The 21,962-nt window shown below is 54.2% G+C and overlaps 2 protein-coding genes across 5 annotated transcripts in view; one reads left to right on the forward strand and one right to left on the reverse strand.

Moving 5' to 3' along the window:
• Positions 1–14,659, forward strand: part of SMARCD3 (SWI/SNF related, matrix associated, actin dependent regulator of chromatin, subfamily d, member 3) — a 42,403-nt gene extending 27,744 nt beyond the window's left edge. Inside the window, exons 1-13 of one of the 4 annotated variants that reach the window (XM_052001003.1) lie at positions 2,237–2,518; positions 7,573–7,784; positions 9,563–9,605; positions 10,540–10,662; positions 11,135–11,257; positions 11,522–11,617; positions 11,875–11,976; positions 12,167–12,328; positions 13,106–13,203; positions 13,317–13,506; positions 13,789–13,911; positions 14,037–14,138; positions 14,442–14,659. In XM_052001003.1, the coding sequence (XP_051856963.1) occupies positions 2,441–2,518; positions 7,573–7,784; positions 9,563–9,605; positions 10,540–10,662; positions 11,135–11,257; positions 11,522–11,617; positions 11,875–11,976; positions 12,167–12,328; positions 13,106–13,203; positions 13,317–13,506; positions 13,789–13,911; positions 14,037–14,138; positions 14,442–14,495 (1,506 nt within the window). In that variant the 5' untranslated portion in view covers positions 2,237–2,440 and the 3' untranslated portion in view covers positions 14,496–14,659. Of the gene's footprint in view, positions 1–2,236; positions 2,519–7,572; positions 7,785–9,562; positions 9,606–10,539; positions 10,663–11,134; positions 11,258–11,521; positions 11,618–11,874; positions 11,977–12,166; positions 12,329–13,105; positions 13,204–13,316; positions 13,507–13,788; positions 13,912–14,036; positions 14,139–14,441 lie in introns of those variants that run through there. The other 3 variants (XM_052001005.1, XM_052001004.1, XM_052001007.1) reach the window with 3 other exon arrangements.
• Positions 14,660–14,731: 72 nt separating this feature from the next.
• CHPF2 (chondroitin polymerizing factor 2) lies at positions 14,732–20,980 on the reverse strand. Its single transcript, XM_052000998.1, has 4 exons — positions 18,984–20,980; positions 17,893–18,457; positions 16,974–17,156; positions 14,732–16,192 (listed from the first exon to the last, which is right to left on the reverse strand). Exons 1-4 carry the CDS (start codon positions 19,244–19,246, stop codon positions 14,885–14,887), a joined length of 2,319 nt encoding a protein of 772 aa, XP_051856958.1. The 5' UTR covers positions 19,247–20,980; the 3' UTR covers positions 14,732–14,884.
• Between the last annotated feature and the right edge of the window lie 982 nt (positions 20,981–21,962).

The raw sequence follows: 21,962 nt of genomic DNA on the forward strand, positions 1-21,962 counted from the left end.
AAGGAAGAGGTAGAACTTTGTACTGGGGCTCAAAGGATAGGCAGAGATAGGAGACCATCACCAGCAAGGAGAACAGCATGAATTTCTCATGTGGTACTATTTCTTGGGAAGTACATTGGTACTATTTCTTGGGAAGGAGAAAAAAAGTAAAATGTAGGGGAAAGGAGAACTCTCATTCTCCTGAAGTCTCTGGGAGAAGGGGAGGAGAGTGCCTATAAGTAGCAGCTTTCTTACCCCAATCTTTTTTTTTTATGTCATCTTTCCCTTTGGGAGTCTGGTGAAGATCCCTTCTCAGAAAAATGCTTGTAAATATTGAAGGAAATACTAAATTTCAGTTAGAAGTTAGTGAAGATGATGGTGTGATTTTTTTTTCCCCATCCAAATTCACAGACCCTGAAATCTATACAAAGAATCCTGGGACCTGCTGATCCAATCCAACCTCTCTGTTATTTACAGTCATTATGGCTTTAACTGGTTGAAAAGTATTCCTTTCCAGGAATTATTTTATTCTGACTTGAGGGGGACATCTAAGTGAACAAAAGAAAAGCCCTTTGGGACGGTTAAGGATTCTAAGTGTTCAAGTGTCTTGCTTCTTTCTTTTGGGATTGGCACAGAAGGGATTGTGGCAACTGTGTAAAGCAACTTGTGTACATACAGACACTGGATGGACAAGAAAGCAGGGCATGGCAGAAGGGAAACCAGGCAAAGCAGACGGAGCTCTCCTCTCCTCCTCCTTTGTGTCTTGTTCTTTCTATGGCATCCGTGTTTAGGTTTGAGTTGGAGCACCTAGTTCTGGAGGACAAAGGGAAGCAGGATCTGGGCTGCCTAGGGTTGATTTTGGAGGCCAGAGAGCTTCTGCAGGACTACCCCTGGTCTTGGGTGGCTGTGGCAGAGCGTTGGTTCTACCCCTTGGCCTGAGGGCTGGCAGTCAGGGAGAGGGGTCAGAGGCGCCCCTGCAGATGCTAGAACTGGCAGATTGGTTCTTTTCCTTTCCCGTCCTTCCTCCACTCCCCGGCCTCTCCCTCCCACACAAACCCTTTTCTCAGGCTCCCTAAGCGCAAACCCCACCTCCTGAGACAGCCCTTCTCTGCTTTTGGAACCTCCAGCTGTCCCAGCGGGACTTGGGTGCCTGGGATGGCAGCTGCAGCGTCCTCTCCGCCATTCTCAGGCCCCCAAGGCCAGAGCCAGGACGTGTGGAGGCCGCGGCCTTCTCCCTGCATGGCACTCTCATCCTTCCTGCTGCTCTTCCCCACTCCCTTCTTCGCCCTTGGCATTCTCCGTGTTCTCGGGCCTCCTGGACTCTCTTCCCCAAACAGTTCCCGAAAGCCCCCTCTCTCTCACAAAGAGACAGCGGCGGAGACTCCCGTGTGCGGAAACAGGCCCACACCCTGACCAGCGGGCTGAAATAGACAGCACATGGTCCGTTTCCCGCATGGACATCTAACGGCTCGCCCAGAGCCCGGCCTCACACGCAGAGTTCGAGCCCAGAGATAAACCCCAGAAAGCACGTAGACGCAGGGACAAGGCTTCACGCATGCACACAGGCACCGACACACACACACACACACACAAAGGAGACACGCTCACACGGAGCCGTGCACACACAAGGTACACACGCTCCTCCGGGCCGTCTCCCCCACAGCCTGCACACCAGCCCCCGCCGCCTCCCTGCCCTGTGCGGAAGGGGCTCTCTTCCATTCCTGGCCTCGCGCTGGAGTCTCTGCCAGTGAATGTTTCCCTGCTTCGGCCTGCCAGGTCTCTGGGGGAAAGAGCCTTAGAAATGCAGCAGGAACAACTTGGGGAGGGAAGGGGGGGAAAGTTGGAAATGATTGTTCTTCGCCTGGCTCTCTTGGCGAATTCCCTAACCCAGAAACTATTTGCGGAGCCGGCCCCCGGGCGGCTGAGCCCCGGTCCCCAGCCTCCACTCCCCCATCCTCGCAGCCCTCCCTCCCCTCTCCCCTCGCCCCCTCCAGCCAGGCCTCGGGGCTGCAGGGCGGGCTGGCGGGCGGGCGGGCCGAGCCGAGCCAAGCAACAGACGGTATTTTCAGATCGCCTCCCCGCTTATCTGCGCTGTTTGGACAGCGAGGTTTAAAAAGGCAGGATTTTCTGTCCCCACCGAGTAAACAGCCAGACCCCGGGCAGCCCGGACTATTTCTGTCTTATCAGTGCAGGAATGCGGCAGCGGCAGCGGCGGCGGCGGCGGCGGCGGCAGCAGCGGCGGCAGTGGTGGCAGCAGCTGAGCTGGAGCGGCGTGGGCCGTGGGCCGTCAGGGCAGCCCTGAAGGGGCCCCCCTCCCCACTCCGCTCTAGTAGAAGTGTGAGAGAGCCCAGCAGGACTCAGAGGGGAGAGTTGGAGGAAAAAAAAGGCAGAAAAGGGAAAGAAAGAGGAAGAGAGAGAGAGAGTGTGTGTGTGAGAGAGAGGAGCGGCTGAGCCCACCCCGATGGCCGCGGACGAAGTTACTGGAGGGGCGCGCAAAGCCACGAAAAGCAAACTTTTTGAGTTTCTGGTCCATGGGGTGGTGAGTGGGGGAAAGTTAGCGGGGGAGGGTGAGTGAGCTGGCTCCGGCTGAATGGAGGGATGGCCGGGAGGGGCCGGGCGGGCTCTCTCCCCTCTCAGCCCCTCGGCTCTGGGGGTGGGGGCGTGCTGGACCCGCGCCCCGGCCCCACGGCGGGGTGTGCCAGGGAAGCCTCCGAGCCTGGACCATCTTGGGGTGGATGGGGATGGGCAAGGAGGGGGCGAGGCGCCCACTCAGGTCCTCACTGGAGACTTGGGGGCGCCGCGGGGAGAGGGCTAGGGGAAGATCTGGGGACAGCCTCAGGTAGGGGCAGCCCCTCTGTGACCCCAAACTTAGTCTGTGACCCCGGCCCCTCTCTCCCTCCCGGCCCGGGAGAAAACGGGGCTGTCGGAGCTGGGACAGCGGCGTTGGGTCTCGCTCGCTCCCGGGACTCGGGAGTGAGGAGCAGGTGACTTTGAGGGAGCTGCGAGTGGGAGAAATTCCCGGCACCCAGAGAGGCGGCCGGGCTAGGCCTGTGCAACCTCAGCATCTCGGCAAAAGGGGGGTGGGGGGAGAGCGGCCGGAGCCCCCTGGCCCCGGGGACGGGGAGAGCCCTCCCGCCGTGCATGTGCCTGCCTTTGGAGGCCAGAGGCTGCTGGGGCTTTCAGAGTTCTCTTAGCAGCCTGGAAGGTGTTCCCGGGTCCTCAAAGGTGTGAAGAGGTGGGGCCCAGTGGGGAGCGAGAACAGAGTCGCCATCCCCAGGGGTGACTGGGATGGCAGGAACGGGAGCAGGGGAGGTGGGATCTCAGAGAGGCCGGGGTGCACCTGGAAGGAATAAGGCTCCAAAGGGGAAGGGGATGGCCTGGGACACGTGGAGTAGGGTGTGTGTGTGCGAGGGGAGGAGAGCAATGGGAGAATTGGGGCAAATGACTCAGGGCAGCCATGGCATCCCCTGCTGGGGAAGAGGTGGTGGTGAGAAGAGAGGGAGGTGTATTCAGGTCCCCTCATCTTTTTTTTTTTTTTTTTTTTGAGAAAATTGATTTAAAAGACCAAATTTGGGATTTGCCCCCAATGGAAATCCCCTTTTAGGTTATGGAAAATTCTCTAGCATTTAAGTGATTCTCTTTGGCTCCTTGGGGAGGAGATCTGGGGCTCCCCATTATCTTGGGGGCAAAGAAGGTCCCCTGGCAAAGGAGGAATGGGAATGAATAGCTTTGTCAAGTGGTGAAGAGCTTGGGATGGCCCTTGGACTTGACTTCTGGAGCAGCATTGGGAGGAAACTCACAGGGGAAACCCCTCTCAAGGATACTAAGCCCCAAGCCCATTTCCAAATAAAGCCCCTTTGAGAAAATGGGCACGGGGGTGAGATTAATATGTCGAAAGGGGCTAGAGCATTAAGGGTGTTGCCCAGTGCCCTCTGCCTTGCCTCCCTCCATAGAGATCAGGCAACCCTCTGTGAGTCTGTTCTGTGGGTGTGGAAGGGCAATCTGAGGCTCCAAGAAGGACTTGCTCTGAATATCCATGACCAAGCAAGCCACCTCAGAAGTGTGAGTGACAGGACCAACGGGCCTTCCTAGGAGCGGGGGGGAGGGGGGAAGAGTAGGGACGGGAGAAAGGGGTCTGTTGTGGGGAAGTGACTAACCTCCCCCTCCCTTCAGGATTCTCTTATCCTGACTCCTTTTGGTATCTTGGCTTTAGGAGAGATGGGCAGAGACAGCTGGCCTCAGGCAGGGGGAGGGGAGATTAGGGTTAGGGATATTCTGGGGCAGAGGAGAGTTGGCTGTGCTGGGGGCATCAGGCTCAGTGGAGAGGCTCCTCCTTGTGACTCAAAGGCAGCTGTATTCCTGGGAGGGGAGAACTCGGGCCACAACTGGCAATTTCATGAGAAGATGACAGGTGCAAAGAATCCTTAACCTCCCTCTCTGTTTCCCTGACCCCGACTGTCCCCCTTCTCCCTCTTTGCAAGTTTCTGGATTCTCTTGCTCCCCATCCCTCCCTCCCCTGGCCCTTTTTCTAGGGCCTGGACAATTGGGGTTAATGAGCATGTGGATCACTTCATTCGCTCATTTGCATCTCATTTGCATGTCATCTGACCACCCAGGGACAGGGATGCTGATTTCTGCCTCATCTCCTTCCCCAAGGCCCCTCTGACCCCTGACTGTCTTGAGTGGCAGGATTTGATTGAGTTGGGGGGAGGAGGGGAGGATAGGAAGAGCATTTGGGGAACAGGAAGAGAAGTATGAGATCCTTTGAAAGAACTGGACTGATAGGGGCTGGGGTCCACAAACATTCTTTCCCCGACTTGTCAGAGGGATCCAAAGAGAAGTGTCTTCAAAGCGGCCTCTGCAGCTTTTACAGAGCCTGCTTCCAGCTCTGACTGCCCCAGACTCTCTCTTTGGCCCAACATTAGGGCTCACCCTAATACCATCTCTGACCTTGTCTCTGGATACTATCTTTCATCACCCCCAAATGAGAAAAGAAATGGGAAACCCAACAAGATCCCATCTCTGATCTGTCCTCTGGTATGTTCAAAAGAAAGCTGCTGGCCTCCTATCTTCCTCTGCTCTTCTCTCAGAGCGTGGATAAGGATTAGAACAGAGTAATATCAAGTGGAATGGGACATTTCGGAAAATAGAGGATTGGGGATTAGAATCAGATGAGCAAGAAACAAGGTCCCATGGGGACCTGGAAAAGGATTCGTTGAGGATGTGGAAAGAATTCCATTTTAGGATCCAATCTGAATCCCAGTCAGCTTCCAGGGGCATCGGTTCCTCCAAATAGAAAGAGTTCAGGAAACTTACATTCAATAGTAGGCCTTCCACCTTTCGCTACTTTCTAAATTTCCCTCATCACTGACCCCAGTCAGAAGCTCAGAGCTTCCCTAGCTTCTTGGCTCACTAAGCTGTCTTAGTTTCTTGGATTCACAGAACTGCCATATCCAATCCCTAATTACCTGTCTTCCTTTCTCTGCTGCAGCCACCATTGCACCCATTTCCCTCTTTCCTTTCTACCCCTTCCAGACCACAAGAGTGAATTTTCTAGGATTTATTTACAAAGAAAAAGAGAATGCACAAATTCAAAAATAATACACCAGGGCAAGGTAATTAGAAGTATGTGTAAAAGAAACCGACCTAGTCCCAGACTGAATGGCACCTAAATTTTCTAACCTAATCCTTAACTAAAGTTCCCCAGGCCTAGTCTGGCCCGTGATTCCTTCTTTGCCAAGAGCCCCCAAAACATCATGTCATATTCTCCCCATAGCCTCAGATGAATGTACCCTTGCTTAAGAACACTTTAAAGCCAATTTTGGGATTGCCCCACCTGAATTTTCTGTATGCACTCATTCATCCATTCTTCTAATCTTCATCTCAGCCAGCCAGAAAGCTTTCTGATGACTTGGCCAGATTGTGATGCTCCTTCCAATTACTTTATAATATTTCAGTAATTTAACTGCCTTCTTCTCTCCTGTTTACCAAGGAGAAGCAGAATGGGTCCAGGAACCCCATCCCCTCTTTCAAAAAAAGTCAGCTCCTTTATTTAGACACACAGAGCAGACAGGGTTAGGAAGCAGAAAACTAGGAGGTGAGGTTAAGACTGGGGATTGAGATTGAGATTGGATAGGATTGAGCCTTAGGAGTCTAGCCCCTTTTGTGAGAAAGACTGCATGCTCTAAAGGAAATTACAGAGCTAGAAGTCATGAGGCTCAGATTCTTTAAGTCTGCCTTTGCCATAAACTAGCTGGGTGACCTGTAGCTTTCCTCTCTGTAAAATGGGAAGTTGGACTAGCTTGGCAACTTTTTCACCATTTTTGGTGATCTACCTTTGACAGTCTAGTGAATCCTATGGGATTCTTCTCAGAATGTTCTTAAATGCACAAAATAAAACACATAACATTATGAAGGAAACCAACTATATTGAAATAAAAATGCAATTTTTCCCATTTAAGTTCATAGGCCCCTTGAAATGTATAGGTGATCTATCTTCTGCAGCCCTAACATTCTATAATTTTATGACCACAAGCAAATCACTAAATCTCACTTTCCTAGTCTATCAATTGGGCATAATACTTTCCTTACTAGTGGTGAAGGGTTTTTGTGAGAATCAAATAAGATTCCTTCATTCGGCAAATTCCTGCTCATGCACAACCTTCACAGAAGTCTGACCACGATGCATCATTGTGATGTGGAGGTGACCCTGGCCAAGTATAAATTCTGGCAGGACCTGTCAGGATGAACAGTATGTATGGGGCCAGTAGCCGACCTATCTACCATCCAAGTATGACCCAACCAGGTGCAAGAAGTTTGTTGTCGGAGGCCTGGATGCCAGAGTAACTCATGCTGATATCTTCTAAGGCAAATGAAGGCCTAGGATGTGCATTGGTGAGGGAGGGCCATGTGAAGGTGATGGATCATACAGCCTTGAGGTATCGAACAGAGCTCTTCCCTCTGACACGTACTGACTGCTCGATCCTGGGCAAATGATTAAACTCTTAGAGCCCCCAGACAGCCCAAGACATTTTTGGCCCTCAGTTGTTGATCTGCTGTAGTGGAGGGAGTTCCTGAAACCTGTGAAACATGTGTCTTGACCAACATGCAAAGAGCATTGTACTAGGTGGTGTAATCATGAGTGTGAAAAAAGTGTGGGTGCTCTTAGTCTTGTGGCTCCTGATTGAGCAGGACTCAAAAGGGATCCCCTTAGCATCTGCCTGGGTAGCATCCAGCTCCTTTTGTAAGGATGAGGTGCACTAAAATAAAGCATATTCCACTCCCTGAGAAATCCCCTCCCTTCACCCTCCCATCCCCTTTATCCCTCTCATTGCTAGCAGCCTAGAAAGCTCAGGGTCGGAGCCGAGGGTCTTGGACCTCGGAAGGTATCTGGGAGGGGGTGGGAAGGATCGGTGCTGCTGGGAACATCCAGAGGCTGATGGGGCCACATTAGTGGTGTAACTCTCACAGGGGCTTTGAGCCTCCAGGGGTGGTCTCTGGAGCACAGTCAAAGGCTAGCTGCTCCAGTCTGACTGGCTCGCCATGTCTCTGCTTTGCTCCCCTTCTCCCCCCGCACCCTGCTCCCCAACCCAGCGCCCCGGGATGCCGTCTGGAGCCCGGATGCCCCATCAGGGGGCGCCCATGGGTCCCCCGGGTTCCCCGTACATGGGCAGCCCCGCCGTTCGGCCTGGCCTGGCCCCGGCCGGAATGGAGCCAGCCCGCAAGCGAGCAGCACCCCCGCCCGGGCAGAGCCAGGCGCAGAGTCAGGGCCAGCCAGTGCCCACAGCCCCTACCAGGAGCCGCAGGTGAGTGAGAGAGCTACCTGCAAGTGGAGGGAAGGAGGTGGGGGAGGAGAGTGACCGGCTTTGGGAATAGTGAGGCTTAGAGGCAAAGTTTTTGGCTAGGAAGGACCGATCCAGATGGAGGAATATGTCCCCCCTCCTTCCCATCCTAGAGAAGTCCTTCCTTTAGGCTTTGGCCTTTGGCTTTCCCCATTTTCCCTCCACAATTCATAATGAAGTGACGGCATATCCACAGCTTCTGCCTCTCCCCCGACATGCTCTCTTCCCTTCCCTCATTCTACCTTGTTCAGCCCTCCTCCCCCCCAGACTGTCCCCCTGTCTCCCTGCCCCTGTACATCTGCTCTGTTAGTTCTCTGTCAGCTTGGGGGGGGGCTCAGTGGGACATAGTTCTGGGGGGTTGTGGAGGTCACAGGAGGATGCTGGGACCACCCGATCCAGTGGGCTCCACACCCTGGTGGTCCAGTTCAGTCCCATCACTATCGGCTTCCTCCTTGCTACAGCTTGGGCTGCACATACAAAACTCCCTCTAGGTCTGAGTGTTAGCAAAACATGGAAGCTTTATTTTGCACAAGAGATGAATTCTTGAAAAGGGCATCATTTGAACTTTTGTAAATTATCATTAATGTTCAATCGAATCCTAGTTTAAAACATTCAGTTAATTTCCCTCCCTAAAGCCTCAGTCTCCTTATCTGTCCAATGAAGGAATTCCCTAAATGACCTCCGAGGTCCCTTCCAACTCTAAATCCAGTGAGTCCAAAGGAATCTCATGGTAGAGGCAATGATCGATGGCCCAACTCATCCCTGGTTTCTCTCCTGGAAATCTGGGTTTTCCATACAGTGAGGTGCCCCTGCGATGAAAGAGCCCTTCTGCTCACCTCCCTTGGCTGGGGGGAGAGGGGAGGGGTGAACGGGGAGCTGGGCAGTGGGATGGAGCACCACAGAGGGGCAGTGTGGAGCCAGGACGTGCTCCGACCAGCCTCGGACTTCCCCAGCTGGGTCTGAGAAGAGATCCCACGATTGGACAGTTTATGGTTGGAAGGAATCTTAGAGATCATTGAAACCGAGATTGAGATCTTTGTCCTGTCCCCAGCCCCTACGTGGCCCCATCCCTTAGTGTCCCGGTGCCAGCCACACCTACCCGGCTGTATGGAATACTAAGTGGTGTCCCTGCCCTGGGCATCCACGGGCCGTGGGCATGAGGGCCCCAGATCGTACCTGCCTTCCTCATTAGACATGCATGTGTACCCTTTGAATGCCCCTTCCAGACGCAAGTCAGAGCACATCCTTACCTCATTCCCCTGTGAGTAGGAGGAGAGCAGGCTCCCTTCCCTTAGCGTAGGCCGCCGGCCCCAGCCCCATCCCTTCTTCCCCAAAGTTGCCCTTTTTGCGCTGGAGTTTATTGCTCGAGCTCCACAGCCCTGCCCTGCCCCCATCCCTGCTCTTCCCTCCGGTCCAGGCTTCCTGAAAGAGCCCCGGCGACGAGACCTTTGAATACCACTCCCTCTCCTTGTCCCCCAAGTCCAAATTGTTCCAGATCCTCCCCGGCCCTGTGGATGGGGTGGGAGGGAGGGGGGTTCTGAGGCTAGGCAGTGACTGCCCCGTCCCCCCCCAAGGCCGCAGCTCCAGCCCCACTGCCTGGCCGCTGAGCCCCTCAGGCAATCGGGCAGGCTGTGGGAACCCCAGCCGGGCGGGCGGAGATGTCGGGATAATTTAGCAGGTGGCCTCGTTACTCCCAGATCTGTCGCCATGGTAACCTGGTTTTTTCTTTAAAAAATGTACAGTGCCAAGAGGAGGAAGATGGCTGACAAAATCCTCCCTCAAAGGGTGAGTGCCTTTCACGGCAGCCCCCCTGCCTGCCCCCCTCCCTTTCTGCTCCCCTCCTCTGCTGCAAACCCCCCCCCACTGCGATACCTCCCCCTCCTCCCTCCGGGCCAAAGCTTCTTCGTCACAGTCACTTTCACTTTTTCTCTAAAAAGCTAATTAAGAAGTGAGGCTCCCCAGGCCAGTGCATTGGGAAGGGGGAGGGGGACAGAGGAAAGACGCAGAGATCTGTGGGGCTAGAATGCTTACTGGAGCTGGGGGAGGTGGGATTTCAGCGTGTAGAAGTTGAGGGATCCAGAAATAGAGCCTGGGAATAGAAGGGGGTCCTGAAGCTTTGGGGGGCAGCGGGAAGGAGCATACAGCTGGGGTCTGGGCTGAGCAGGGAAGTAGGATACTTCAGAGAGCTGACATAGAAACTGGTTGGGAGTACAGGAACAGGATCCCGAAGAGACCGGACAGGGTAATGGTTCCACGTTAAGGTGAAGGGTAGGAGCCAGCAAGGATGTCTGTGAGTCACCCAAACGCCAGCCATCCGCGCTGGGAGACGGGGTCTGGCCCCCTCGTCCTCCGAACTCCGGCCGCAGCTTCCCTCAGTTCTCTCAAGAACCCAGGAGCCCCAGCTCCCAGTGACCACTAAGGAAGCCGTCATGTCTCATTAAAGCTTCAAAGTAAAGGGGAAAGTAGCAGGCTTTGTCCTGCCTGGCTCCGTTTGCGGCTGATCCCACCTTCCCTAGTGACAGAGCGGACGTTTCCTTCAGGACGATCACTCCTCATCCTAATCGGTGAAGTCTTTTCTAGGGAGCACCGGGCTCTCTGCCTGGGAGGCTCCCCTCGCCTCAGGCACTTCATGCCCCGGGAGGGCCTGGCGCTCTCAGCCGGAGTCCCGCGCTCCCAGCCCCGGGTGCGGGAGCCCCTAATTCTCTGCCCCTCCCTCCAGATCCGAGAGCTGGTCCCCGAGTCCCAGGCTTACATGGACCTGCTGGCTTTTGAGAGGAAGCTGGACCAGACCATCATGCGGAAGCGGGTGGACATCCAAGAAGCCCTGAAGAGGCCGATGAAGGTGTCATGGGATTGGGAGTGGGGACCCCCCCCCCGAACCACGCTCCTGGGCACGTAGTTCCCGGAGGCAGCGGGGATGTGGCGGAGATCTGCGTTAGAGCCGAGAGGGCCGGCTCCCTCCCCGGCCCGAACACCGACTGGCTGGGTGACCGGCCTCACACTAGCTACCCGGCCTTAGCCTCTCGGCTGCAGTCCCGCCCTCAGGGGCCCCGGAGCAAGGCTTAGCTGCCATGGGTGAGAAGTGCTTGGCGAACTTTAGCCAGCTCTCGCAGAGGTTAGTTATTAACTGCTCCGGGGGAGTCTGGTCCGTGCCCCGCGGGGATCAGAGCATCTGTTCCCGGGCAGGAGGACACCCGGTACCTTCCCTGAAGAATCAAACAGAGCGTTAGCCCTGCCCGCGCACTATCTGCCTCGGGGATCAAAGGCTCTCTCTCCCCCGGAGCTCAGTGGTGGGCGGGCGCTTTCTCCCACAGCAAAAGCGGAAGCTTCGGCTCTACATCTCCAACACGTTTAACCCTGCCAAGCCGGACGCCGAGGACTCGGACGGCAGCATCGCCTCCTGGGAGCTGCGGGTGGAGGGGAAACTGCTGGATGACGTATGTCCCGGCCCAGGTCTCTCCCGCGGTCCCGGGGAGGGCTTGGGAGGGGGGCAGCTCCGTTTGCGCCAGACATCGGGGACCAGCAGCAGTGGGGGGCACCAGTTCCAGGAAGGGGAGCTGCCCCAGCTCACGCTGCCCCATCTTGCCTCGCTGATTTCATCCTGATAGCCCCTCCCTTGCCTGCCCCCAGCCCAGCCTTATTCTACCCCCCCCCCCCACGGCCCCTGTTTTGCCCCCACGGCCCCTGTTGTGCTCCCACAGCCCAGCAAGCAGAAGCGGAAGTTTTCTTCCTTCTTTAAGAGTTTGGTCATTGAGCTGGACAAAGACCTCTATGGCCCAGACAACCACCTGGTGGAGGTGAGAGATGCTCTTCATTCATTTGTTCCTAAGTAAAAATGTCTCGTTATTGGGAGCCCCCAGTCCTGCTCCCTCCACCCAGTGCTCCATCCTGAGGGACGGTAGCAAACAGGCGCCTCCTGTGCATGATGCTCTAGGGCAGCTTGCAGCAGGTCCCCCCCCCTCAGCATTCAGCCCTGGGCACTGGCCTCCCGCAGCTCAAAGTCCCCCCAAATCCAGGTGGGCCTGCGCTGGTACCTTAGCTCTTTCCCCTACAGTGGCACCGGACCCCCACAACCCAGGAGACAGATGGCTTCCAGGTAAAGCGCCCAGGGGACCTGAGCGTGCGCTGTACCTTACTCCTTATGTTGGACTACCAGGTACTTTCTCCCTCCTGTCTGCCTGACCTTAACACCACACGCTTGTGGGAAGGGGTCCCCGGTGACAGGCCCTTAGACCTCTGGGTGGGTTCCTTGGAAAGGCTAGTCCCTTCCTTTGAGCCCCAAGGTCCCTGTTCCAGAATGTCGGCCCGCTGCATCTCTTTGTCCTCCCCCACACCTCTTGCCATAGCCTCCCCAGTTCAAACTGGATCCTCGCCTGGCCCGCCTGCTGGGGCTCCACACCCAGAGCCGCTCCGCCATCGTCCAGGCTCTGTGGCAGTATGTAAAGACTAACCGGCTGCAGGATTCTCATGACAAGGAGTACATCAATGGGGACAAGTACTTCCAGCAGGTAACCTCTCCCCTGAATCCAGGGCTCTGGGGAGCAACAAGTAGGGACAGAGGCATCCGAGAAGTTAACTCGAACCTAAAACTCTCTGGAATCTCCTTTTCATCTTTCAAATGGGGAAGCTGTCTCTTCTCCCTGCTGCCCAAGGGAACGAAGGATCAAATAAAACCATTCACTAACTTAACAGATATTTGTTGAACTCCTACCACGTGCAGGCTCCATTCAAGCTTCATGGAAGGCAAGAAGTAGCTATTCATTGGAGGCCACATGTGTAGAGGAAGAAGCGACAGATGATGGCCGTGTGGACAGAGCCCCGAGGCACTAAAACCATCTGAGTGTCCTTAACCAGACCTAAAACCCTCCAAAGTTCTAGCTTTTTAGAAGCGCAGGTTCCACGGGGCCTGGGAGTCAAGTGTCCCGTTTCTAGCTCCAAGAACTACGTGACCTTGAACAGATTTAACCTCCTCTCAGAGTTTTATCTTTTGCTTTTGAAAGAGATATCAGCCTCAGCTACTCTCCAAAGGGCTATTGTAGAAAATAAACACTGTATACTGTAAAACACACTTTGAAAAACAAAGGATTCTATAAGATATTCTTAAATAGTCTCAAAAGGTGATCTCAGATGGAGATTTTGTCCTCTCAGCATATCCCATTTCTGAGTTATGATAGCTGGTCTGGGCTTCCATAAGGGCTTTTCTGGAGCTGGAAAACTGAAAGACCCTGACACCCTCAAGTACAAAAGGGTGATAACTTTTTTTACGCCCTCCACCTTTCTCCCAGATCTTTGACTGTCCTCGGCTGAAATTCTCTGAAATCCCTCAGCGCCTCACAGCCCTGCTACTGCCCCCAGACCCAATTGTAATCAACCATGTCATCAGGTGAGATGGTTCCTCTCCTCCTCCCCATGCTAGAGCTCTCCGGTTCCTTTCCCTTCCCCGCCTCTGGCTTTTGGTCTTTCCCCAGCTTCCCACTGACTCCTTTGGCCCCCTAGGCCCTTGGGTTTGGGACAGGCCCTGGAATCTAAGGGCTGTCTCTCTTCCGGCAGCGTGGACCCCTCAGACCAGAAGAAGACGGCGTGCTATGACATTGACGTGGAGGTGGAAGAGCCACTGAAGGGTCAGATGAGCAGCTTCCTTCTGTCTACAGCCAACCAGCAGGAGATCAGTGCCCTGGACAGTAAGGTAGGGACCTGGAGCTGGCATCCAGCGCTAAACCCCGAGAACAGAGTGAAATTCCTGGCGCATGAGCAGATCATGATACCATTACTATTACACCTTTTCCCTTTTGCTGAACCTCAATATCTGCTGGTGCCCTTCCTCCAGATCTTAGAAGGGTTAAAGGATTTGTGGGGCTCACTTCTGGAAGCGAAGGAGAAAAAAGCCCTGTCTCCCTCTCCCCTGACTTTCCTTTTGTCCCACCGAGACAGGTTTCAGAGTAAGAAAGTCCCTCTCTTTCTATTCTAGATCCATGAGACCATCGAGTCTATAAACCAGCTCAAGATTCAGAGGGATTTCATGCTGAGTTTCTCCAGAGACCCCAAAGGCTACGTCCAAGACCTTCTCCGCTCCCAGAGTCGGGACCTTAAGGTAAGAAAGTGGTGGAGGAAAAGCTCAGGGACTGTGAGTGTAGCGAATGAGAGAGACTTGGGCTGATTCTGAGTGTTAGGAAGCTTGCTCTGGGCTGGGAGGCTGACCTCTGTGCTCCCTTCCAGGTAATGACCGATGTAGCAGGAAATCCCGAGGAGGAACGTCGGGCAGAGTTCTACCACCAGCCCTGGTCCCAGGAAGCTGTCAGCCGCTATTTCTACTGCAAGGTAGCACAACAGTTCCAACCATCTACACTCTTTCTCTTCCCCATCCCTTCCATTTCAGGGCAAGTTATTTTAAAAAAAAAAAAAAAAAAAAAAAGGGACTTCCCCCCAGAGAAATCTCTCCTATTTCCTTATGGGGAAATCTGTCCCTCTTCAGATCCCACGGTGCAGTACCTCCCCTGCTTCCATCTAATGTCAGGACACTTGCTCCTAGGATTTCCCCCACAATGAGGTGGCCTGTGTACCTGGGGGTGGGCTCTCCCTCTCCGGGGATGCTACACCCAGTCCTGCTCTTCCTTTCTGCAGATCCAACAGCGCAGGCAGGAACTGGAGCAATCCTTGGGTGTACGCAACACCTAGGGTCACCTCCTCGGACCAGACACCACCACAGACCTCCAGGGCCAGGTCCCCTGCCTCCTTCCTACCCCCTACCCCCAGGGACCTCCCCCTGGGCTGTTACATCACTCCAGACTAATTTTCCACGTGGGCCTGGGGGCACCAAATTAAAGGTCATTCAGCTACCAGTAACTGTGTAGTTATTGGGAATTGGGAAGGTGTCTCCTTTCTCTCAGCTCTGACTCCAGATCTAACAACAATTTAGTAGAAGAAACTTTTAATAATATTTTCTCGTTTAAAAAAAATACAGTAACAATTTCTCCGTCTGTCTCAGACCATCTTGCTTTGCCCTTCCTGGGGCAAAGGCAGCAGAAGGGAAGGGATGAGGAAGTACCAGTGTACACAGCAGTGGATTAGGTACTGTTGGCCTGCTCTTGTTCAAAGAGGGCCATGGCCAGCTGGGCCCGGCTACCCAGGCCCTCCAGGTTGCTGAGCCTGCAGCGGTGGTAGAGCTCCTCACTAAGTCTCGGGCTGCAGTCCCTCAGTGAGAATCTCTGCACCAGGCCCGGCTCAACTGCCCGAAAAAGGTGCAGCCCTGAGAAGCGTAGGAAAACGTCAAGCACCTCCAGCCCCTCCAGGGCTTCCTCCTCTTCCTGTCCAGCCAGTTCCCCGGCCAGCCGGGCTCGAGCTGCTAAGTAGTCGGCATTGTAGAAGCACCCCTCCGAAGAGGCCTGCCGGTCAAATCGGCCCCCGGCAGAGGCCCCCCGGGGCTGATCAGGCCCAGCCGGGGAGGGAGGGTCGGGGCCCACCCCAGGAGGCCCCTGGGGGGGCTTCACTGGGGCCAGTGCGGGGTTGAACTCCTGAAAGTGGACGGGGAAGAAGGCCTGCCAGCCTGAGATGGCGTTCATGCGGCAGCGGTTGAGAACGTCAGGCCCGGGCCTGGTCCAGACGGTAGTGAGGAAGAAGAGCGTGTCTACCGGGTGTTTTTTGGAGACCACGTCCATGAGCCGTACCTGGGAGGGCGCCTCGGCTCGCACAGCGAGCCAGGCCAGGCGGGCCCCGGAGTGTCTGCGCTCCAGCTCGGCCGCCGCCGCCTTCACCCCTGCAAAGGGGTCGGGGGCCCCCCGACCGCCCTCCCGCGGCCCATAGACCAGCAGCAGGGTCAGTAAAGCGTGCTCCCGGGGCTCCAGGACGCCAGCCGCAAAGGCCTCCAGGAAGGCCGGGGCAGCGGCAGCCTCCGTAGGCAGCAGCGGCAGCACCAGCTGGACCCGGGTAGCCTCAGTGACGTAAGGCATAGGCAGGATCTCCACTCGGCTCAGTGGCCGGAGCAAGCTGACCCTTCTTGCCAGGGCTCGGCGGTGCCCGCGCTGGGTCACGGCCTCCAAAAGAAGGTCCAGAGTATACTCCATGCCCCGGGCCGGGTCAAAGCGGCGGTAGCCGTTGAGGAGCCGCTGTTTTCGGAAGCGCAGGCGGGGCTGGTAGCGCCTATTCAACTGCTCCAGGGCCGTCTCCACTGCATCGCCCACGTCTGCCCGGCTGGCCCCCCTGAGGGGGCACTTGGGGGCCCCATCTGCACAGGAGAAGATGTGCTGCTCTGTGAAGTAATCCCAGCCCAGAACCTCAAAGCGCGACCGTGGAGTGAAGGGGGCAGGGAGCCCCACTGGCCAGCTTACCCCCGCTTCTCCCTCGGGGGTCAGCACTGTCAGGTTCTGGATCTGTGCCTAGAGAGAGAAACCATAACCTGTGAGTGAGGCGGGCCTTACATGGCCAGGGCTTTCTAAGCCCAAATGCTCCTTTCTACCTAAGAGCAGGGATCCCCGAGTTTCAGGCCTGGCCCTACCACTCACTGGCCACAGAAATTTAGGCAAATCATGAAACCTTTTCCCTCCATCTGTAAAATAAGAGATGAGATGAATCCTTATCTGCTGCATAGAATTGTTCTGAGAGTCAGATAAGAGAAATGAACTGTTTTGAACAAGAGGACTAGAAATATATAAACTGTAACAACTTTTCTCCCTCATTCCCAAATCCAGTAACATCCCTGGTACAGGCAGCCCCCGTTCTTGCCTCTCCTTTGTCTCCATTTGCTTCCTATAGAGTTTCCACTACCTCACCCCACAGTTGTACATTAACTATTACATCTGGTCTCAGAGCCTTGTTTCTTTTGGACATTTCTAGAGCTCATAAGTCCCCAGGAACAGGAACAAAAGCTTCTCTTCTAAATAAACCACTGTCAACCTTCTGCCTCACAAAATACAAAACATTCCTGTAACCAACTCTCCCTTGGTTTAAAATCCCTCTGACTCCTCATATAATCTCAGATACAGTCCTTGGGCCCACCCAATAGTTTTCTCTTTCTGTCCTCTTCCCATGAGGATGGTCAACAAACAGATCTGGTCACCATCTTCCATTAAATTCCAGCCTAGCTCACTTGCTTCCCCTTTCGATTCCTTCCTCTCCCAGCTCCCTGTGTGTGTAGGCTACCCCACTTTTATGACTCACCTGCAGCTGCTCTATCTCACTGTAGGCCCGATCCAACTCTAGGGCACTGAAGCGCTTGTGTAGCCGATACATGAGAGTCCCATCAGAGACAGGGTGAACAGCAAAAGCACTCAGAAATGCTGAGCTTCCTTCCTTCTCTGGGTCCCTGTTTTTGGCCAACTCAAAAGATCGATACTGCTGCCCCTAGAGGGACAGAGAGAAGAAAATGTCTCCTTTCTGGTAGAACTATCCCCATGGGATTCTAAACACACAAGAAAGGTGCAGACTTCCCCACTGCTACTTAAGAGTTCCCTACCTTCTGAGTTACTCATTCTTGGTGCTCTAAACAAGGTGAAAGATGGAGGCTATAAATTCACTCCTGCTTGTACCTCAAACTCAGTTCTGAGTCCCACGTGCTGATCTCAGAAAGGAGAGAACAGCAGCTAAGAATACCTCATTCCCTTTATTAGGCCTCCTAGTTCTCCAAGGAATAACCCCATCTTTCAGGGCTGGGAGGGTGCAACATATCCAGGAACTGTCCCTTTCTCTCAAGAGAGGGCTGAATGTATAATAATAGCTCTTTCTCTCTAGGAAAAGAACACATTTGTTCATTAAGGGAAAAGATAGTTTTTCTCTGGTAGAGAACATGTCTAGCAAATTCTCATCTGTTCGATATTGTTCCTACCTCTATTGGTCAGGGGCCTAATTTTTTGCTAAGAATTTTGATGTCTCTGAAGTTTTATGACTAGTGCTGGGGAAATGCAAATTGATGCAAAGACAGATTGGAGGCAGGGATGGTTTTTGCTGAAAATGCAAGTAGCTGCTAAGCTAATGGTTGCATTGGCAGTAGCTTCTGCAGAGATCAATTGACTCAGGCTGTGGGATCACTCAGAAGACTCTGAGAGCCTCCCAGAGCCTGAAGTTATAGGGAGGGCAGTACCTGGTGCTGAGAGACACAGCCGATGCCCAGCGAGTCAATCAGGCAGCGCCCAAGCCACTCATCAGGACGGGCACTGAGGATGTCTCCACGGCAGCCATCCAGGTGGGGACGCAGCCGGAGCAGGAGGCTCCTGGACAGCAGGTAGCCAAAACCACCATGACAGTACCGGGCCTGCTCCCCCGCACCAATGAACTCCTCAGCCCGTCCCAGATACAGGTCCTGGTTGATACTAAGGTGGCCGGCCAGTGCAGCCAGGCGGGGGGCTTGGACATAGGTGTCATCCTGCATCACGAAGAACCAGTCATAGTCAGCGCCAAAGTGCGTGTGGAGGTGGCGCAGGGTCTCAGACATGAGCCAGGCTGGGCGCTCATCCCCATGGGACACCACCTGCATCCCGGCTGGTGCCCTGGCACCTCTCTGCCCTGTGAAATACAGTAGCCGAGGAAAGTAGTGGGCCACAGTGCGGTTCACGGCCACTGCTAGTGTGGACAGTGTGGCCCGGGAGGTCAGGACAGCCACGAGCAGCCTTTCTCGAGAGCCCAGCTCCGTCTGGATATACCGTGTCCTGCAGAGAGACCACCAAAGTCAAAGGACCATCTTCTCAACTCTCCAGAGCCCTCTTAGATAGAGTTTATCCTCCAGATTACACTACCTGTAGCCTAGGCTAGGAAAGAAGGTAGAGGAGACCATCTCTATTGCCAGTCAATAGACTATTCCCTGACAGAGAGACACCCTGGTGTAATAGAATCAGGAAGCTTGGGTTAGGTCTTGTACCGTACAAATCTGCAGTGTGCCCACAGGTCAATCAGTTAACTTCTCAGTGCCCCTGGCAGCTCTCTAAGACTACTCTTTGGCGATCTGCTTCACCGGAGGGAGTTTTCACATTGGGACTTCCTTACACTGATGAAATTATGGGTCTGGACCAAAAAAAAAAAAAGTATGACAATATCTGACACTGTGAGTGTTTTTTATGGCTTTACTAAATATGAATTAGATGTCCCTCTTTCTTCAAGAAGCTTAGAGATTTGGCCTCTTACAAAGCCAAAATAGGGATCTGGCATCTTAAGGACCATACAGAGCACAACTCTCACCTGAGCACCTTCTTGTATGGCTTATTGGGATCTCTGTAGTATGGAACAATCCGAGGCTTGAAGTCTTCATCACTCTGGCCAAGCTGGTTCCTTGAATCCAGCTTCCGTGACCCCCCAAGTTCCCCCAAAGCCTCCACACAGGGATCATCACCCTCACCCTGGATCCAGGAGACCCGTAAGAGGCTCAAACTGCACCCTAAGGACAGTCCTAGGAGGAGGGGTAGTGCAGGTCGCAGCAAAGCCAGAAGGGAGCTCAGTCGCATGATGGTGCTTCCTTAGGGCAATGATGCCTTCCCCTAATAAGGGGCACAGCCTCAAAGATCAACTGGGCTGGAGATTATTTAGCTTGGAGCAATGCTAAATTTAAAGTTTTAAATAAGGAATCTGGAGTCAATGTGGTGAATAGAACAGCAGAGTAGATATGTCTCCAAGGTCCAGCATTTATCAGAGAAGTTCAAGACAAAAACAGCTGGGAAGCTTCCCTGGGGCCTATCCTGGCCTTTATTTTCTAACCCCTGACTCTCCAGCTGTCAGAGCAGAAAAATCTAACTCCTGAACAGGAAGCAATTAAACCTGCACTTAGCTTGACAAGGTAGCACAGCTGAGATCACAGCTTTTGGTCTTTTGATGAAAGATGAGAAGTCAAAACTTAAAGAACTAGATTCCTGGTCCTGATACTAGGAAGGTGTGAGGACCATAAACCCCTGCAATCTAGACTTAGTGCAGGTACTGGCTAGAAGAGATGAAAGAAGGATAGGAGGAGAGATTCATGGCACTTCAAATCAAGAGCCACCAACCACAATAACTAACCTCTACCTCGATCCAGATCTGCCTATCCTGCAGAGTTCCAGGTTCTAGATCAGCCATGCCCTAGAATACTCTACTGGTCAAGATTGATCCAAGAAAGAAAGTCTGGCTCTCCTTGGCCTCCCTTTAGTGATGTGGGAAAAAGGGTAGCCCACAAGTACAAGGTGACCTACAGCTACTAATATTCTGCATCTGAGCACAGGTACCCGGATGAGGTAGGCAAGTTTGCTGACTGAGCATTCATACTGTCTGCTATCTCAAAAGAGCTCAGTGGCAGGTGGCATCTTCCTGAAATCCCGCATGCCTAAAGGCAAGCTGCAAAGAATAGTTTCTCCTGGTCCTTTTTTTGAGGGAAAAGGAAGAGCCGAATTCCAGTAGTTCTTGCTGCATGAGTTCTTGCTCCTATAAAGACTGGGCTACTTAATAGAGAGGTGATTTTAGACAGTCACTTCAATCCCCCATGGGCCTTGTTTTACTTATCAGTAAAATGAGAGGGTTGGAAGAGGTTAAGTTCCCTTCCAGTTTTAGCCCAGAGAATCCAAGAAAGCCTGGGTGCACCAAAGAAAGCCCGGATGGGGAAGAAAGGGTCTCCCTGCGAGGGCAAGCCTAGCTCAGCTAGCTTTGGATGGACAAACATCAAAAGGGGAATGCAGTTCTACTTCCCAGAAGCCAGGACTAAGTACCAGTCTGCGAAAACACAAAAGATGAGCTTGGGGTTAGCCCGGGACACGCTGAAAACCTATTCTTTCAAGGAGCGATGGGGAAGAAGCGGCAAAATAAGTGCACTTTGCAATTACTTTATCCCCCGTTTTTCTCTTTGGAGGGGAGAAGAGAGAAGGTAAAAGGAGGGGGGATCCTGACAAGTAGGGTCTTAAGGTTGAGCAAAAGCTCCGGAGAAAGCAGCGAGCTTGCTCCCAGGGAGCCCAAAGCGAAGCGAGCTTGATTCCGGCCCCACCGGCCCCCGACTTGTAAGGACCCGGAGGGGAGTGGGGAGGGGGGGCGCGCAGAAGCCTAATTTCCACACACCCTAGGGAAGGGAGATCCCGAGCAAGGATAGGAGAGGACCTGACGCTGTTCTCGAGGATGCCAAACCCCGGATTCCGGCCGCCAGACACGAACGAACCAGACCCCAAGTTCCGGAGACCTGCCGGCTCAGCTACTGCTGCCGCTGCCACCTCACAGCCCCCTGGGCCCGCTCCTTCCTCTTCCGCTTCCCCGGTCACTATGGTGACCGCATCCGGCGCTGGCTCCGGGAGCCAGCCCTCTCTATGGTTCTCTCTGGGCTCCGATACGCATGCTCCAATAGGATAGAGAGGCCCTGCTGGGACAGTACACCCGACATAGAATAGCGCCCACCTTCGGGACCGCCGGGATCAGCGGGGTCAGAGCACCTCAGATAACAAATAGCTCATTTCCCTTAAGGACAGAACAGCAACTCCCCAGTGGGGCCAAAGCACCTCCGGATGACGGTTCAACCTCTTGAGGACAGCTAGATCGGCTCCTAGAGGACAGAGCAGTCCGGAGGGCACGGGACCGTGCAGCCCGGGGCGGACAGTGAGGACAGAGTATCCCCGTGGGGAGCGAGCAGTCCGGACGGCAGCTCAACTCCTTAAGAGCATCCTCGAGAACAGCGCGATCCCGCGGGAAAAGAGCCGCTCCCGTGAGGATACCACAGGGTGGCGAGCACAGCTCAGCTCAGCGCTGTGGGGACGGGACAGTGCGGCCCGCTACAAACTGGGCTGCCCGGCGGGGGACTGCGCGGACCCGCCGGATCAGCGGAGGCTTGGGCGGCCGCGCACCCCTGAAGCTCGAGTTCCGAAGTCGGGACAGCGCGCCCTGCCGGGGACAGAGCATCTCCACGACGACGTCCTCAGCGCAGGAGGAGAGCCTTTACTTACTACTGGGCACGGTCACTGGCCTTCTGCTTCTTCCTGGGACTCCCCCTCCCGTTTCCCTTCCCCCACCCAACTGCTTCCCTACTCCCCTTCTCATCCACTTTCCATAATTTAAATTCTTCAGATCACCCCACAAAATGTATTAAGCACATACTGTGTGCAAAGTGGAGGGAGCGCCGGTGATACAGCATTGGTCCAGGACTTTCAAATGTGGCCTCAGACACTGATTAGCTGTGTGACTCCAAGCAAGGCTGTTTCTCCACTGGAGAAGGAAATG

The sequence above is a fragment of the Antechinus flavipes genome, chromosome 5, assembly GCF_016432865.1.
Source record: "Antechinus flavipes isolate AdamAnt ecotype Samford, QLD, Australia chromosome 5, AdamAnt_v2, whole genome shotgun sequence".
Taxonomy (NCBI): Eukaryota; Metazoa; Chordata; class Mammalia; order Dasyuromorphia; family Dasyuridae; genus Antechinus; species Antechinus flavipes.

Coding starts and splice junctions, on each gene's coding strand:
- CHPF2 (XM_052000998.1), bottom strand. CDS start 19,246: ATGCGACTGAGCTCCCTTCTGGCTTTGCTGCGACCTGCACTACCCCTC. Junction 18,458..18,983: donor CCATACAAGAAGGTGCTCAG/GTGAGAGTTGTG, acceptor GTCTCTCTGCAG/GACACGGTATATCCAGACGG. Junction 17,157..17,892: donor GCTGTGTCTCTCAGCACCAG/GTACTGCCCTCC, acceptor CTGTCCCTCTAG/GGGCAGCAGTATCGATCTTT.